We start from the raw sequence: 18,603 nt of genomic DNA, 5'->3' as shown, positions 1-18,603 counted from the left end.
TTTTTTTAAAGTTATTTATTCTTATTTTATTTATAAAAGTGCTTCATCAGGCTGGAAAGATGGTTCAGAGGGTAAGAGCACTGCCTGCTCTTCCAAAGTCCTGAGTTCAACTCCCAGCAACCACAGAGTGGCTCACAACCATCTATGATGAGATTTGGTGCCCTCTCCTGGGATGCAGATGTAAATGCAGGCAAACCACTGTATACTTAATAAGTAAGTAAAACTTTAAAAGACTGCTTTTTCTGCATGTATGCGTGTACTTCAGGTACATGCCTGGTGCCTGAGGAGGCCAGAATAGGTTAATGGATTTCCTGAAATTGTAGTTACAGATGGTTGTGAGCCACCATGTACGTGCTGGGAACTGGACCCAGTCCTCCTCAAGAGCAGCAAGCGCTCTTAACTGCTGGGTCATTTCTCCAGTCCCTACAGAGTATTTTGAACCTTAACTTATTTGTTTATTATTCATATACAATAAAACTTGCCAGTTTTTAAGTATATTGATGCCTGAATTTTGACTGGCTTAGGTGCCCTTCACTACAATGGAGATGCAGGGCTCCTGGGGTCTTCATAAGCCACCCTACAGAGGATTGCCTCACCCTGGGTGCAAGGAGTCACTGGTTCACATTTGTTTGATTCATGACTTTATATAAATGGACACATGATCTTCAGAAATAGATCCCTAGATCTTTTGACCATTTTTATTTTTAAAGATCTATTATATCTTATTTTGTTTCATGTGTTTGTTTTGCTGTTTTGTTTTGTTTTTGCCTGCTGTATATATGCACACCCCATGCATGCCTGGTGTCCAGGGAGGCCAAAAGACAGTTATCATTGGGCGGCAGCGTTAACACGGGTGCCCTGTAGGTGTTTGCTGATTTTCTCTCTTAGTAGCCTCTTGTCCTCTAATGCTTTCCCTCAGGATTTCTGCTCATCTTTGCCTCAGCAGAGTCCACTGTCAGGCTTGGTGAGGTCGCCAAAGTTTTCTCGGGTTCTTTTTCTCTGTAGGCTTTACAGAAAGTGCCACTAGGCAGAGACTTAGACCCATCATAGATTTTGTTTCATCTGCTTCTGAAAAATTACAGCTGCCTAGTTCTGTCATGTCTGTATCTATACCATATAGACATATGTCAAATAACAAATATACAGCAAAGTATTAATATACAATGCATGTTTATAAATAACAAATACACACATTTCAGCATATGTTCAAACAGTCCTGCGTCATGTGCTATGATGTGGCTTGTGGAGAGCCCCTGAAGGCCGCACCCTAGGATGGCGCCTGGCAAGTCGCCAGAGTTGCCTCCGTGGATAACAAACAAATCCTTATTTGGACATAGCCCACTGCCTGCAGTAGCTTCCACTTTTTGAGCCTATGAGGATGCAAGACGTAGCGTGAGCTGATTGGATGCCAGTATGATATAAAAGTGTGTGTCGGTGCGGTTCGGGGGAGTTGCTTAGAATAAACGGCTTGGAGAAGAACTTGGTGGTTGTGCCTTTCCTGCTGGTCAGGCGAGGCGCGACAGTGGCTAAATGTTAAAGCTACCTGCAACAATTGATGACAAGGCTAGCATTTGATTTTCCTTCCGATCCTTGAATATTTTGGAAGTGTGTTGTCTCAGTGAGTGGAAATCAAAGGCTCGTCCAACAGACTGGTTTTCCTGACCTTACTGCACTTCCTGCTTTGGAAGATGTTTTGGTGATCATGAACTTGGTACCAGGCACTGATCAGAATCTGATTTCTCACAACGGCCTGTGATACAGGCAACACATTTTACACATGGAAAACTTCATTTCCTTATTAGTAAACAAAAGAAAGATATATGATCTGTTTAGGTAACCGTGGTGGCTTCTGTTGGTTGTCAACTTGACACACCTGGGAAGAGGGAACATCGACTGCTGAAGAGTCGCCTGCATCTGACTGGCCTGTGACCATGTTTGTGGGGGCCTGTCCCTGACTGGTGACTGATGTGAAGGGCCTTCACCCACTGTGGGTTGTACCATGCTGGGCAGGTGAGCCTGGGATGAATAAGAACAGCAGCTGACCCACCAGAGGGAACAAGCCAATAAGCAGCAATCCTTTATGGTTTCTGCTCAAGCCCCTGCCTTGGTTCCCCTTGATACTAGATTAATCTGTAAGGAAAACAAAGCCTTTCCTCTACAAGGAGCTCTCTTTCATTGTCCATAAGAGTTGAGGGCCTTCAGCAAGGCAGTCACAAGTGCCAGTGAAAGGGAAAACCTAGGATTGCTCACTGTCGTCTTAGCCTCAGTGTCTTCCAAGCGTTTCTTTCTGACCCCCTAGTAATTTTATACAACCCTGTTCTACCTTAGCCCATAGGACCTTCTGCCTAGAGCAGTGTTTCTCAACCTATGAGTCACGACCCCTTTGGGAGTTGGGCAACTCTTTCTCAGGGGTCACCCAAGACCATCAGAAAACAGATATTCACATTACAATTCATAACATAACAGAACTACAATTATGAAGCAGCAATGAAAATAATTTTATGGCTGGCGGGGGGTGGGGGGGGGGAGCGGGCGGTCACCACAACATGCGGAGCTGTGTTGAAAGGCCTCAGCATCAGAAAGGGTGAGAACCACTGGCCTAGCGGTACTTCCCGGAAGCTATGCCGATAGAGGAAGCTCAAAGAGCCTGGCGATGCCCATGCTGGGGGCACTGCCCTCAGCAGGGTGGAGGTGAGCCCTCAGGATACCCCTTCCTGGTGAGACAATTTTTTTTTTTACTGCCACTTTGTGACATTTAAGAAAACAACCCCAAGAAGGAGGCTATATTTAGAACTAGTTTCCCCCCATAAAGATCATCAGGACTAATTCTGTGTCAGCTCGCATCCAAGTTTCTGTCAAACAAGCAGGGAAGGAAGGATTGCCTCACTACACCAGCCCTCACCACAGGGAGCCCCTGGCACTGCTCCCTTCACTCCCTTACCCAGTCTCTCTATTTCTCCCAAGCAGCAAATACTTGCTTCCCAAGTAGTAGACTTCTTCTGATGATGGTGGATGTGCTGTCCAAAATGCCTCCCGCCGGGTCTATCCAATCACCTTTCTCTATGGCGCACCTCCCCGCCCTTCCTTCACGCCCCTCCCTCTTTCCGTAGGCTACCTGTCCTCTCTCAAGGCCAGTGTGCTATTTCCATCTTAGGTCCCATTCTGCTTCTTCCTCTCAATTACATGCTCTGATTTTTCTCTTCGGCATCGACAACCTTCCCTTTTCTCCTGAATCATTCCCATTAGCATACAAAATGTATCGTGATAGCGCTGATCTTTTTATAAGGGCTTATCCTCCCGTTTCTCCTCAGCCCACCACCCCACTCTTCTGTTTCTCTGGATTTTAAAACTCAAGACTTGGTTTTACTGACTGTTACTGTCTCTCCCTCTGTTTCTCTTTGGCGCTACATTTCTAAAGCTGCCAGTTCGCTCCAAGTCGCTCATTCTACCAACACTTGGTTGAACCCACTTCTTTTGAAACACAGATTCCATCCTACTTCAGAACCCCCCCCCCCCCATTCTCCTTGCTTACGCTGCCCAGGCACTCTCTGACCATTTTCTGGTGCTTTCTTTTTCTTCTTTTCTTTCTTTCATTCTTTCTTTCATTCTTTCTTTCTTTCTTTCTTTCCTGGCCTCCTGGCATTAGAGCATACTGGAGCACCAGATGCAAACACATTTCCTCTCTCTCTATGTTCAGAGACTCAATTATATATACATTATATGTATATATTATATATGCTGAGCACACATAAGTCGGAGAGACGGGGCTAGGTACAGTGGGCTTCTCATACATATGAAAAAATATATTATATAATATATTACATATTACAATCATCTCAAACTTAGCATATCTCAAACAAGCTTTGATTCCCCAGCCTCAGTGAAGGGTCCTGTGAAATACCACTGGAGACAGATCCAAGTGCTAAAGATGTAGTGGATGCTGTGATCCCAGGTAGTGAGAGTGAGGAGTAGGGATGTGAAGCAAAGTAACAAGCTACCAAGTTGGGATTGCTTCGTGAACACAGAGGCCCAGCCTGCCGCTGGACCACAGGCTTGGTCGACCTTCCAAAGAACAAAGGCAGAGAAATTCACTCCAGCTCCTCGCCATCTTGCCTCTCTTATGGGGCTGGCTCCCATTGGTTTGTTGAGGCAATAGTTTATTTCCAGGTGGCTTTTGGGCTCTCTGGGGCTTTTTTGTAGTTTGGGGCGGGGGAATCCAGTTCCACTCATTATAGTGTGGCAAGCCCACGGAAGCAAAGTGTGGCAGGCAGGCAGAGCTGGTCCTTCTGATATTGTCTTCAGTGGAGATTGGAAGGCAGGCTGGGAGTGGGGGCGGGGAGAATGTGACCAGGTGATAAGAGGGGCATGTAGAACATTCCTGGCTTCACATCTATATGGGAAGAAACTGACTCAGACTCTAGCATAGGATGCTACCACCAGTTCAGTTATTGAGCCCACAAGCCTAGGGGACATTGCTGAAAGCCTTCTCTCCCCACATCCCAGCTCCACTCCCAGAGAAAAAGCCACTTTCAAGACCTTCTCAGCACACCCTCCCATCGAAGCCAGCACTGCTTATGATGTGGACCACGCCAGTTCCCCGCTTCCTTCCAATAATTATTGTAATCTTTTAAAAACCGAAAGCAGGGTTGGTGACATGACTCTGTGAGTAAAGAGGCCTGCCACCAAACCTATACTTCATTCTTGGGGTCCACATGGTAAAAGAAAAGAAGAAATTCTAAACTCTTCTCTGACCTCCACAAACAGTGTATGCGTGCCTTCACACACTAAACAGGCAAATAAATAAAATAGAAAATATTTGTAAAAGTTAAAAACAAACAAAATGGGCTGGAGAGATGGCTAAGAGCACTGGCTGCTTCTCCAGATGTCCTGAGTTCTATTCCCAGCAATCACTTGGTTTCTCACAAAGTGTCTGTAATGGGATCTGATTTTCTTATCTGGTGTGCATGAAAACAGAACACTCATATACGTAAAACAAACAAACAAAATTTAAGAACAACAAACAAAACAGAGCAGTCTGCTTTGTGTCTGAAACCCTAGCACTAGGGAGGCTGAGGCAGGAGAATTGCTTCTACTTTGTGGCCAGCCTGGGCTTCCATATAATAGCATTTCAAACAACTATGAAAGCAAACAAACAAACCACACCCTCCCCAACACAGCCATTCGGCTATTCATGTGCACCCTCCAGTACCTTTCCCGTGTACTCTTCCTCCCAGGCCAAGGGGCCCTGCGTGACCCACCCACCATGACCTTCTTCCTTGGTAATTACTTTCTGTTCCTAATGAGTTTTTGTTTCCTAAGGCCTTCTTGCTTTAGGACCTGCACATTTGTTCATACATCTATTAGTCTGCTCTTCTATCCATTGGTCTCTGTTTTCTGGTTGCTGACTTCCTGTTCCTAATTCCATGCTAGTAATGGACCTACATTTCTAGGTTTATTTATTTATCGTCTGTGCCTTCTATTGAACGTGAGCTCTATGCAATCTGGGGCTGTGTGTCTTGTCACTGGTCACCCAGTATTTGGATATGTCTGGTCCTTAGCTAAGGCACAGCAAACCTTTCTTGAACTCTTCAGTCAGTGCCTTCTAACCCTTAGCAACTGATGACTCGTGAATTCTTATCTCAAAACCTTTTTTGTCCAATTCCCTTGGAGGTTCAATTCCTGCTTTAATCATATCTATTAGGCACATGGAGGGCCCTATCATATACAACTCTGAATTTATGAATTGGGCAGTGCTAGAACACGCCAGGAAGTGCTCTGCAGCAGGCTCACAATGAGATTCCAGCAGCAATGACCACCAAACCACAGTGCTTGACATTTCATGGCAGAGCTTCTCGTTTGTTGTGTTGTTGCTGTTGTTGTAACCAACGGAGCATCAGTGCAGAAGGGGAGAGGGGCCGTGGAGCTTCTGGAGTGGAGGGACCAGAGTGCACTGGATGGAGTTTAGGATGAGAAGGAGTACTGTGCAATAGAACTTGCTGTTCACAGAAGAAAAGCCAGGGTGGGAATCTGGAGGAGAGGAAAGAACAAACATTTTTTTTTTTTCCTGAAATGAATGCAGGGGTCTGAATCTGGAGGAGGAATTTAACTAGCTCTATCCCCGGGATCGTTGCAGAGCCCCTGCCTTTCACTAGCCACAATAGAGCCAGGAGGATGTATGCGATTGTTGGCTTTGATTAAAGAGGTGGGTGGTGTAGGCGGTTGGCAACGCGAACTGCGGTGGTGCGAAGGGGCGGTGCCAAGGCCACGAGAGGAACCAATCAGCGGCGACTCTGTGTTCTTGCGGGCTCCTCAGAGGCTCTGCAGCAGTGGAAGGACCGGAGCTTCTGGCTGCCTTCTCCCGTGCAGCAGCAAGCGTTCAGACGCCGCGCCACTGGGGATGCCGCACAGGTCCCGGGCTCAGGCTGCTTTGGGCTTTCGTGGGGACCCTTGCGCGAATACGTCCAGAGCCTAGAAAGTGGTCCTAAAGGACCGAGGGCCACTAGGTTGGGGGTAGGGGTGGAGGTGAGGGAGGCAGAACTGAGGGTAGGAGACGAATAGGCGACTTGCTTCTCACGTTTGTCCCAATTAGCACCAAGTTGGCAGACAACCCACAAAACCACGATGCTTTTCTCCCCCACCCCATCCCCCGCCACATTCTCTGCATTTCAGAATATTCTGACTGTAAGAAAACTTCAGCTCCCCTGGTAGGGTCAAGAGGAACAAACGCTTGGCACCACCTTCTCCCAGTAACACAGTGTGGATGAAAACCTGGGATCCTCAACTGCAGGGCTCTTACCAAACTGCACCCTTCCGGAGTGCGGCTGGCGTGGGGGTTGGAGGGACTAGGGTGGGCTGGACAGAGGAGGCCTCTGGGGGGAGGGGCGGGGTGGCGCGGAGGAGCGAGATGCAGGAGGAAGATTGCCTGTGTGACTGCATCTGAAGCAGACCGGTCCAAGGAGTTCTGCCAGGGCATCACCGCCTGCATTGCGTCGGACCTGACCATCTCCAATGTGAAATTCCCGGGGAAGGTCGCGCGCAGCTAAGGACCGTGCGTAGGCGGGGCTGCGGGCCACAAGGGAAGAGGAGTTGGTGGTGGGCTTTTCGAGGAGGAGAGGGTGGAAAAAGAAGAAAAGCTGTGCTGGCAAGCATAGGAACTGAATGACAACCCCCCTCTGCCAAACCACCCCCTCATATTTTCCATCTACCTCCTCGCTCCTGCCCTCCCCCGCCCTCCCCAACCCACGCCCGGGTGGGCCAATCGCTGCTCCGCATTCCAGGCGCTTTCTCAGGTTTCTGCTGATCTTGCAGCGCTCAGAAATGGACCAAGCGGACCTGCGGCCGCAAGCTCCCAGCCCCACTCCGAGCTGCTGAAGGCTCCCGGCGTGCCGCGGAGCGAGGTCCATGCGGTGGTGCGGAGAGTGCAGGTTACCCGAGAGCCATGTAGAGCCAGGCTTTGGGCCGCCCGCCTCCCTCGGGATCGAATCAAGGGCTCCGGTAGTGTTCGGAGGGGGCGAGAGTGCTGCTTATCGCCATTTGCTTGGGTGACTCGGGAGAAGGTGGCCTTTTTGCTTCTCCACCCGGCATCCTCCGGAACTCCCTGCACAGGGGAGAGGACCACGTCTTCAGGTTGCCTACGCCGAGTGAGGATGGGGGTAGGGAACGGACGTTTCCTTCGTAGCTGCTCAATAAAACGACCGGACCCTTGAGAAGGGAAGGACGCGGACCACGAGGGGCCCGGCGCCTCTCGGATGCTGCTGCGGTAGTGGCCACTGCTGGTTCGGGCTGCTGCAAAGGCGACCTGCCGCATTCCGACTCTCCGCCGACTCAGCACCGCCTCTGCGCCAAGCCGGCCCGCCAGGTAGGGAGCTCCCCAGTTCGGGGCTGCAGAATCTGTGGAGGTTGTGGTGACAGGCTGGGGGTGAGGGGTTGCTGCCCGGGACCCAGAGCTCCTCCAGTATCTATCTGTAAGTGCTTTTCCGATCTCCAGTTTAACGAAGTTGTAAACAGATCGGCTCTTGGGCATTGGGGAAAGTGGGATGGAAGGTTTCCAAACTTGGATTTCTGGGTGTCTGTTGTGTGTCTGTCTGTGAGTGTGTGCTACCCCCCCCCCGTAAAAGTCCAGTGTGTTCTACAAAAGCTACTAGTCTGTGCTCTTCGGTGTCTGTAGGTTCGTCCCATTGGAATGCTTCTGATTTTCTACCCTCGTATCACTTCTTATTTCTCTGCAGCGTCCATCGATCGCCCCGGTGGGAGCTTAGAAGGCGGCAGGCGAAGAGGGGTAGGAGGGGGCAGAGCCAAGGAGCAGCAAAGTGGGTGACAGGCCTGGGGATCTGCTGAGTTGGAACTGCACCAGGTCCTAGGAGGGCTGCTGGAAGGGAGGGGAGCCGGGGCGAGCCCCGAAACGATGCCAGGTGTGCGTTAAGGCAATCAGAGCAGGAAGAAAAAAAAAAAAAAAAAAAAAAAAAAAAAAAAAAAAAACCAACCCACACGCCAACACGAAAACAGAGCACACCCCCAAAACCCAAGCCTAGGGAGAAAAAACCTCACTGGTGGCCCTCAGGCGGAGGGGTTTCCAAATTGGGTAAAAGGCAGAGTGGAGGAGCGGGGAAGTGATAACTAGCAAAGTTGCAGACCTCTGAACCTACTGGCTCTGAAGCCTCTCCCTGTGAGCGTGGGGGAGACTCACTCTCCGGTGGGGGGGGCGTTTGGGTCCCCCCCACCCCTCCTCCCTCGCTCCTTCACACCTCAGGCTTTCTCCTGGCCTCCCACCCCTGCACCCTGTTTCCATCATGACGGTGATGTCCGGGGAGAATGCGGACGAGGCTTCGGCCGCTCCGGGTCACCCCCAGGATGGCAGCTACCCAAGGCAAGCCGACCACGACGACCACGAATGCTGCGAGCGCGTGGTGATCAACATCTCCGGGCTGCGCTTCGAGACGCAGCTCAAGACCTTGGCACAGTTCCCCAACACGCTGTTGGGCAACCCAAAGAAACGCATGCGCTACTTTGACCCCCTGAGGAACGAGTATTTCTTTGACCGCAACCGTCCCAGTTTCGATGCTATCCTTTACTACTATCAGTCGGGGGGCCGCCTGCGCAGGCCGGTCAACGTGCCCCTGGACATGTTCTCAGAGGAGATCAAATTTTACGAGTTGGGCGAGGAGGCCATGGAGAAGTTCCGGGAAGATGAAGGCTTCATCAAGGAAGAGGAGCGCCCCCTACCGGAGAAGGAGTACCAGCGCCAGGTGTGGCTGCTCTTTGAGTATCCGGAGAGCTCCGGGCCTGCCAGGGTTATCGCCATCGTGTCCGTCATGGTCATCCTCATCTCCATAGTTATCTTTTGCCTGGAGACTCTCCCTGAGCTGAAGGATGACAAGGACTTCACGGGCACCATCCACCGCATCGACAACACCACAGTCATCTATACTTCCAACATCTTCACAGACCCCTTCTTCATTGTGGAAACCTTGTGTATCATCTGGTTCTCTTTTGAGCTGGTGGTGCGCTTCTTCGCCTGCCCCAGCAAGACGGATTTCTTTAAGAACATCATGAACTTCATCGACATTGTGGCCATCATCCCTTATTTCATTACCCTGGGCACGGAGATAGCTGAGCAAGAGGGAAATCAGAAGGGCGAGCAGGCCACTTCCCTGGCCATCCTCAGGGTCATCCGCTTGGTAAGGGTGTTCAGAATCTTCAAACTCTCCCGCCACTCTAAGGGCCTCCAGATATTGGGCCAGACCCTCAAAGCTAGTATGAGGGAGTTAGGGTTGCTCATCTTTTTCCTCTTCATTGGGGTCATACTGTTTTCTAGCGCAGTGTACTTTGCCGAGGCGGAAGAAGCTGAGTCGCACTTCTCCAGTATCCCCGATGCTTTCTGGTGGGCGGTGGTGTCCATGACCACTGTGGGATACGGTGACATGTACCCTGTGACAATTGGAGGCAAGATCGTGGGCTCCTTGTGTGCCATCGCTGGTGTGCTGACAATTGCCCTGCCCGTACCTGTCATTGTGTCCAATTTCAACTATTTCTACCACCGAGAAACTGAGGGGGAAGAGCAGGCTCAGTTGCTCCACGTTAGCTCTCCTAACTTAGCTTCTGACAGTGACGTCAGCCGACGCAGCTCCTCTACTATCAGCAAGTCTGAGTACATGGAGATCGAAGAGGATATGAACAATAGCATAGCCCATTACAGACAGGCTAATATCAGAACTGGTAACTGCACCACAGCTGATCAAAACTGCGTTAATAAGAGCAAGCTCCTGACCGATGTTTAAAAAGCAACAGGCAAGCAAGCAAAAGCCCCAATACGACCCCCCACCCCCTGGCGACTCTGGTCCCACTCTGTAGATACTTTACTAAAAACGTTAGTCTTTGAATGCTTTATTTAACTGTCAATGCATTGTTGCATTGTGAATTTGGGGAGTGGCAAATCCGAAGCTTTCAAGATCCATTAAAAATAAAAATCCCAACTATTTTCATTTTATCAAAAATGAGAAAAGAAAGAGTATTTTATAAAACTGGCTTAAATGCTGTCCACTAAGTAGTTTGTGTGAAATACGGCTCATGCTTTCCTTGTACTGAAATATTTCTAATTTTTTGACTTAAGTTTGTTTGTTTTGTTTTTTTAATCTAAAGATCAGATGACCACTTAGGAATATAAAAAGGCAAATTTGCATGGGACTCTATTCTAAAATCTTTGCAAAACCGCACAGCACATTTCAGATAGTGTACCGTGTGGAACACTCTGTAACTGTCTCAGTGGTCAGTGAAAAAAAAAAAAGCTTTTATTTTGACCAACTGAATTGCATACAAGGCAAAACAAAATCCGGACTAATTATGACTGGTTCAGAAAGCACCTTGAAAAATCTGTTACTGGTCCCAGTCTGCTGGGATTTTCCATCTGCCCCTTTCTCCTTAACTCAGTCTATTCTTTCTAGAAAAGGGTAAATTGATTAAATGAGTTGATTCATCTGTAGGGCTGCTAAAGTTTTCTCAACTGCAGATGATCCAAACATAGGTCTTTTCTCACCAATCCTGCACCCTGACCCCTGACCTTCTGAAGTGGATGTAAAACCTTACCCTCCTTATTGCAAGAGCACAAGAGTTAACTGGTAAGCATGTCTGAGTCTGATAACATTTATTTTATAATCGCATGCTGAGAAAGTTAACCCAGACAATAGAGAATAAGCTTACGTTGAAATTGACTCTTCTAAATATAGGCTCTTTTTCATTTGCATTCACCAAAAGTGCACTCCTTCACTTATTAACTCTTCTTAGCAACTAAAGTACTGTATCTAAGTACATACATTAGTCACATGGGAACAATCCCTTTTTGGAGCTCAAAGCATGTTCTCTTAGCATTATGGCCTATTTGATTAAGATATACCTTGACTTAATTGATGCATGATTTCAGTAATAAAAAAAATGATAAAATACTAAAAATTACAAGTCTGTGGGATGAAAGGCCCAAAAGAAACAATGGGGTGGGGGTGGAGGTGGGGTACACTCCCGTCAAATTTTCCTGCCTTTGCTCAGGGAAATGTCAAGCTTCTGTGTAGGGATAGGTAGAGAGAGGACCAGTATGCCCATCCTTTAAAGGAAAACTGTGGAAAACTAAATAAGTCATCAAGGTATTTCATAGACCTAAGACAAGCATTCTTTCTAGCTGAATATAAATACAAGCAAACAAACAAACAAACAAACAAACAAAAAAAGGTGCAATATTGCATGGTTTTTTGGTGCATTCTTAGGATGTAAGTGATAATGTTTATCTCTTTATGCACCCCAGAGCTGAGCTGATTTCTTTTTGCAGTCATGATTTGGAGTCCATAGAGACTTCGTCCCTCCCCTTGAGGCTCCCTGAAGAAACTCAGCCAATTGATTTAATAGTTGCTTAGTGCCTTTATCTGTACCCACAGTGCACTGCAGAAAGTGCCTCTGTAACTCAGCTGGGATGTTATTTAACAGAAGGGAGGAAGGGTTGGGGCACAGACCTTTTGCTTTTTGTTTTGTTTGTTTTTCCATCCTCACACTCTCACTTCACCACTGTGAGAAGACCACACCACCCTCAGAGCCCCAAAGAAGAGAGAGAGAGAGAGAGAGAGAGAGAGAGAGAGAGAGAGAGAGAGAGAGAGAGAGAGAGAGAGAGAGAGAAAGCAGGTGCTGTCTCTTTGGCCGTCTACTGGACTTGGTCTCTTTGGCAGCCTGACCCTGGATATGACCTGAGACCCATCTTTGAACTGGACACGAACCATAAACCTGTTCTGTTTTGTTTTGTTTTGCTTTGCTTTGCTTTGCTTCTTCTTTACCGGAAGCCAAGAGAAACATCTTTGGGAATGTGGAAGGCCACTCTGGACACACAAAGCCTCCTCAGCTTCAGTGGTCCCTTCCCCTCCCCATCCCCCTGTCAGCTATAGCACTTTACAGATCTCCGATAGTCTGACCTTTGGGGGTATTGTTGTGAATCATGGGAACCTTTATCTCACAATGACCTTTCATAGGCTAGCCACCCAGGCCAACCTCCTATAGATAGTTCCTGTGATGTTCCTATGATTGTCCCTCTTGGAAGTCACTTCACTGGCTGACCATCTGACTGCTGCTTCCCCAGCCACTGAATGCAGAGAATGGTGGGGACCCCATGTCCAGTTGAAAGATCGTCATACCACACAGGCGCTGGGGTCCAGCAGCTTTACACCAGAGGAGAGGTGTCCATTGCCTTTTAAAGGACACTGGAGTAGGGGAACCTTCATCCTGTTTTAAAGCATGTGGCTGCCTACTACTGTCTGCCTTACGTGCTTGCCTGGCTTCTTCTGGAATCTTCCCTGGTACTTCCATCTCCACCCCACCCCACCCCCAGTCTTCAGACTAGAAGTGAGACCATCAAAAAAGAATCCATGAGGACATCCAGGCTGTCTAGCTCGATTGAAAGAAGATGGGCATTTTCTTCCTCTGTGCAACCTTTATGCGTCTTCAGGGTGAACACAACACATGTCCTGGAAGCTGAGGTGCCAAGAACTAACTGCCCAGCCTCTGACTGTAGGGTACTAAGCCCTCCCATGTGTTGCCTACTCTTTGAACCTTAGATCATCACTCTGATCTTTCCTTCTATGTACTTGCAAGTTTCTAGTTGGGAGAAAAATGCCAACTCCTCCCCCCCTAAAGTCTCCAGGGATATCTTGAACTTTTATTTTGACTCTGAGATCTCGGACACAACAGAACTCTGTCAACAGCAATAATCCACTGAGTACTATGGGATGGACGAGTTAGAGGATGAGACAATGAGGTCAAGACTAGGCAGCCGGCCCCTGGACACTTGGCCTGCCTCTTGTAGCAGTGCCCCGGACAGGTTGAATCTTCTGTATATGTTACAAGACAAAAGTGCTGCATGTGGTGAAGTGGTCTGCCTGGGGCTCGGGGGAATGTGCTGTTGGTATGACTTTGAAGCGGATGGGGGATACAGATGCTGGTCATCCATCTGTCGCCCACTGTGGTGAGCGTGATGACAAGGAGTACAGGGATTATCTGTGTAGCATAGGCATGCGACCTTCGACCAAGCTCTTACCCCTGCACTGTAATGTGCTGATATGTCTTTGTAGACCTGAAGGTGCACTTAACTAAACTGCCTACTAAGGAATGACTCTCATTTGGTCCACTTCATTACTCCCTTTCCCAGGTTTTTGCCCTTTCATCCCCTTCTTAGGTACTGAGCCTTGAGAGCTCATGCCCTGATGCTTATACCTGTTTTCTCTGGAAGGAGAAGACTTCTGATGCACGGATAGCCATAGCCCAGCTCTTCCAACATGTAGGGCCCTAGTTCCATAGGGTGCCTATGGAAGGCTCAGGTCACCCTGTGGCTATTAGCCATCCCAGAATCTCTGAAATGCTTGACTTACTTCAAGTGATGTGAATCAGAGAGACCAAAGATATTAATTTCCTCTGTCCTCGGATTTCTAGAAGACAGACAATAGCCAGGGCAGGGTTTGGTTTGGTTTGGGTTTTCTCCCCCCACCTTCTCCATCTGTGTACAACACCCTGCACCCCACTCCCCTTTGAAACCTGAATCCTGAGGCTCAATGATATTTGTTCACTGGGAGTGGGTTTTTGGATTAGTCCAGAGCGACAGGTCAGACATTCTCCCACATTGTAGTCAATGGACTGTCATTTCTCTAAAGTAAAAGTGTGTGTGGTGGGTTTATATTCCACTGAGGTGGAACCAGGGTCACCACAGCCTTGATGCTTTTGAGACTAGAGAAGAACCAGTGTGATTGGTGGCTGAGAAACACATTTTCCTAAGCAGAAATGAGGTTCAACCCATAAAGGACTTTCTTCATGTTGGGTGTAGTTACAAGTTTTTCAAATTAGTGTCTAAAAGAATCAGTTTAAAAAAATAGTTTCCAACCTCATGCTTAATATAGGAGGCCTCAAAGCACATGTTTATTTTTTTTTTTAAGCAACTTTAAATTTTAATTTCTTGTTTGGTAGATTGGATTGAACAGAAAGTAGAAAGGGAACATTAGCAGAAGGCAATTCCCCATTTTCTTCCAGGAATGACTTATTCCTGGGAGTGGTGAGAATTGGTGGGTGGTAACCATCCATAGTATAAAATTGTTAGAAAGACTATAAACTGCCAAACAACCACGTTATCTTTCAGCCTTTTCCAAGCAAAGAGTGAAGCCTTCTGATATTTTTATTCATTTTGAGAAGACAAAGTAGACTTTGAGGAGCAGCACAAGCTAGGTTGAACTGTTATCTCAGGCAGTGGACTCTCACCTACAGTTGGTACAGTCAGTCTTACATTTATAGCATGGGACTTCAGGGTATATGCAAACGTGTTTAGAATGACTCAGGTAAAATTTCAAGGAATGTACATAACTTGCAACTTTTGTAAAGAAGCAAGCAGGAACTGAATTGTTAACCAAAACTATTCCATTACCTTGGGCCACTGTGCAAACTAATTCAGGGCATAGACTTAAGGTTAAAAGCTTTGGGATCAAATGGCAGCCTCTTTGTTCATTGTCTCATGGGAGTGCCGATGTGTAAGCAAAGCATTGGGCACTGCTGCCTTTAGGAAAGCTTCGAGAAGGTCAACCCTAGTCACAGCGATTTTCATTTAGGAGCGGGTTACCAGGGAATTTGTGATGTGAGACTTCAAAGGATCTATAAAAGTTGTTTTCCCCTAAGTAACTGAAAAAGAAGAAATGGAATAAGGAAATAAAACGCAAAAGCCCTTGCAGGATACACTAAGTAGTAAGTTGTTTCCCCTTTTCTCAAACTCGCAGACGTCTCTTTCTTCTTCAGTGCACTGTATAGGGACCATAAGTGGGTGACATGGACTCTGTGACATACCTCTAAGATTAAAGATAAAGTATTCCTGGGCTACAAACTGAGCTCAAGAAGTATCCATTTGAAGTGCACCCTCAGGACAACAAACCATTGAAGCTGAAGAAGTTCTGTTTCATTTCTTGGCTTTGCCAATTGCTTACTCCTTGAGTTAAGGACATTTCTCATCTCGTCTCCTCTGTGCTTGCCCTGCCCTAACCGTCTACCATGTTGGGTCGAGGATACTGAGCGTTACGAATGGAGAACCTAATGACGCGCATAGTTTTCATCTATGCAATTTTACTTGGTTCTGTCTCTTCATGATCTGTTCATATTCGGCATCAATTAAAGATAATTTTTAAGGATCTTACCATGGAACCTCTTGATTGTGTTTTGTGTCTTGTTTAACTGGTCTTTTGGGGGGCTTCTGCTCATACCCTCTGTTTTTGGGGGTCTATTTAAATGACAGAGTGATGACTCAAGGTAGATGCCAGGAAGTGACCTCATTTCTTTTGGGGCTGGTGGGCAGTTGCTGCCATTTGAAGAGGGGTTCTGGGTTTGTGTTTTGACAATCAGCTCACAAGTTGGTTTTAGGTAGGGACCCCAGTCCTTTCAAATTTACCCTGTGCAAATGGTGGGGAACCCAGCTTTGAAAAACAGCAAAGAAGTGAAGGCGAAGGGGGTGGAAACTCTAGTTATCCTTGATGAAATGGCTTTGAATTTGAATAATTTTTCAGTCCTGCCCTAGAAGCTTTGCAGGAAAGGAGGGTGTATGTGTGTGTGTGTGTGTGTGTGTGTGTGTGTGTGTGTGTGTATGTGTGTGTGTGTGTGTGTGTGTGTGTACACTCTTGGCAATGCTTTCCATGATGTGTTATCAAGTGACTTGTTAGACATACATACAGTGCAATTATCAATGGTTTTGATGTAGAAAGTGGAAAGAGTTCGTAAGTGCTCTTTACACGCCCTTTCCCACATAGTCCTCTGTGTGGTTAGCATTTCTTTCTTCCCTTTCTTATTTATTTGTTTGTTTGTTGATTGATGTATTTGTTGTTGTTGTTTTTCGAGACAGGGTTTCCCTGTGTAGCCTTGGCTGTCCTAGACTCACTTTGTAGACCAGGCTGTCTTTCTTTCCCTTTCAACAAATAACTTGAAGCCATTTTCTAGAATTTAAACCTATCTCTTCCCTTGAGAATATCATATCACATCTTATTCCACTTTTATGTCAGAGCCAACAGGGTTCCATGCTTCAGGTCTTCAGGATAGGGTCTGCTGTGAGCCTAGTGCTCTCGGTGGCTGGGCACCATTATGGAGTTGACTCACACAATAGTAGACATGGTACGGGTAATCTGGAGATGGTGCCTGCTTTTGCTATAGAACTTGCTACTAGAAGCAGAGACAAAAGAATAGGGAGGGAGCTGCCTGTGGATTTTCAGTTATGGTCAAATGATAGGTCAGGCTAAGGCGAAGGAAGTCAAGAGCGAGTTCACGCCAGGAACAATGGAGATTCTAAGGCCAGAAAAAGTACACCTTCCAGTATATTCTTTAGGGAGCTGCATTAGAATGGTCTGGAGGTAGAGGCAAACAGATCTAGGTAGGTACCAGAGGCAGCGCTGCACCTGGCAGCTGTGCTGGTCATGGAGCTTTCAAAAGTTAGTCATGCCAGTTTCAGGGGAAGCCAGACAGAGAAGGGAGAGCCAACCGGAGGACGGGATTGGGTTGTAGCTTGCTGCAGTCTGATTCTACGTGGTCATCAGGCTGCAGTGTGGAGGAAGACTGGTGCCAGGCTGAGCAAAGTGCCTGGCTGAAGGTCTTAGGAAGACAGGTCTCAGCATGGTCAGACTGACCACCACCAAGCCCCATTGTGAGCCTGCTGAGAACTGTTTTTCAGAACACCCTACTTCATTCCCAGCCAGAGGTGCTGCTAGGGTGTGTGTGCACCATTCTCTGACATGCTCGTCGGGGAGAGGACAGTGGTGTTTAGCACCTAGCTTCACATTGATTCGTCCCACTTTTAGGGATCTGAGAATATACACCTTCTAAAAAAAGATTTTATTTATCATAGATACACAGTGTTTTGCCTGCCTGTATACCAGAAGAGGGCATCATTATAGATGGTTGTGAGCCACCATGTGGGTGCTGGGAATTGAACTCAGGACCTTTGGAAGACCAGACAGTGCTCTTAACTTCTGAGTCATCTCTCCAGCCTGAATATGTGCATTTAAAAAGGAATCTTAGAATAGAAGAAAGCAAAAAACCTTTTGGAATCATTAACAATAGACCACTAGCTTCCACCAACCCCAAAGCTGAGCATATTGTCAGATAGTATTCTAGGCCTATAGAAAAGCCTCCCTCATGGTGGTGTACCTGCCTCTCTGAGGCACCCACCAAAGTATTTTAAACTTACCTTGATTATGGCTTTCCTTGTTCTATAAAACTATAAAGCTTCACGAAACTGCTTCCATGTTGGAACATGAAATTCTGGGTAACTTAAATCTACATTTCTGGGTCTGCGCCTCTTAAAATGGCTCCAGAATGAACCACCCCTCATTCGTCTCTATAAAAACCAACCAACCAAACAAACAAAATAACAGCTTGGTTCTTTGGCTGGGGGTGTAGCTCAGTGTCATAAACAGGAAAAAGAATGAAAATAGACATGTCAGCAATGGCCATAGGTTATTTGGTGGTTTGTTTCTTGAAGTCTAAACTCTTTAAATTTGGCAAGTTCTTTTGTACCAGAACCCTGGCTACTATCTGTCTGTCTGTCTGTCTGTATCTCTGCTTCTGTCTCTATGTCTATCTCCACCCTCCACCCCACCTTCATCTCCATCTTCTCCACCCCCACTCCATGCCTCAACCCCACCTCCACCTCCACTTTCATTACCTCAGGGCTGAGGAGCCAATTTAAAGCCCAGCACACTCCAGGCAAGCAAGTCACCCCTGCACCCCTTGACAGAACATTTAGGTCTTCTTTTGACAATGTTTTTATCCCACATGGGCTTGGCTTTGTCCTGACCCAACACTGACTTTGGTCTAGATCTCGTAGATGCACCACTCAGGAGATCATTGTGTTCTTGGGGCCATTTGCTCAGTGAGGGCCCAGAACATAGTTGTAAGTATGGAGTGAGGTTTGGCCTTTCCCCTCTTCCTCCTGCCCCCATCAGCACTCCTCTGATACAGACCTCTAGAGTCACTAGTAGCCCTTGGCTTAAAGTCAAAAGCATAGCCTCTCCCCATAAGGTGCTAATAGCAACACTCCAGGTCTGTGTAGCTCTCTTAACAGTT

General features: G+C 47.3%; 1 protein-coding gene across 1 annotated transcript; it reads left to right on the top strand.

Annotated features, from left to right (window-relative positions):
- Positions 1-8,474: 8,474 nt before the first annotated feature.
- On the top strand, positions 8,475-12,107 carry Kcna1 (potassium voltage-gated channel subfamily A member 1). Its single transcript, XM_051155409.1, has one exon. It carries the CDS (start codon positions 8,790-8,792, stop codon positions 10,275-10,277), a length of 1,488 nt encoding a protein of 495 aa, XP_051011366.1. The 5' UTR covers positions 8,475-8,789; the 3' UTR covers positions 10,278-12,107.
- The last annotated feature ends 6,496 nt before the right edge of the window (positions 12,108-18,603 follow it).

Source organism: Acomys russatus, chromosome 13 (assembly GCF_903995435.1).
Source record: "Acomys russatus chromosome 13, mAcoRus1.1, whole genome shotgun sequence".
NCBI lineage: Eukaryota > Metazoa > Chordata > Mammalia > Rodentia > Muridae > Acomys > Acomys russatus.
The sequence above is the reverse complement of the archived record's forward strand: the minus strand, read 5'-3'. Positions and strand labels throughout refer to the sequence as shown.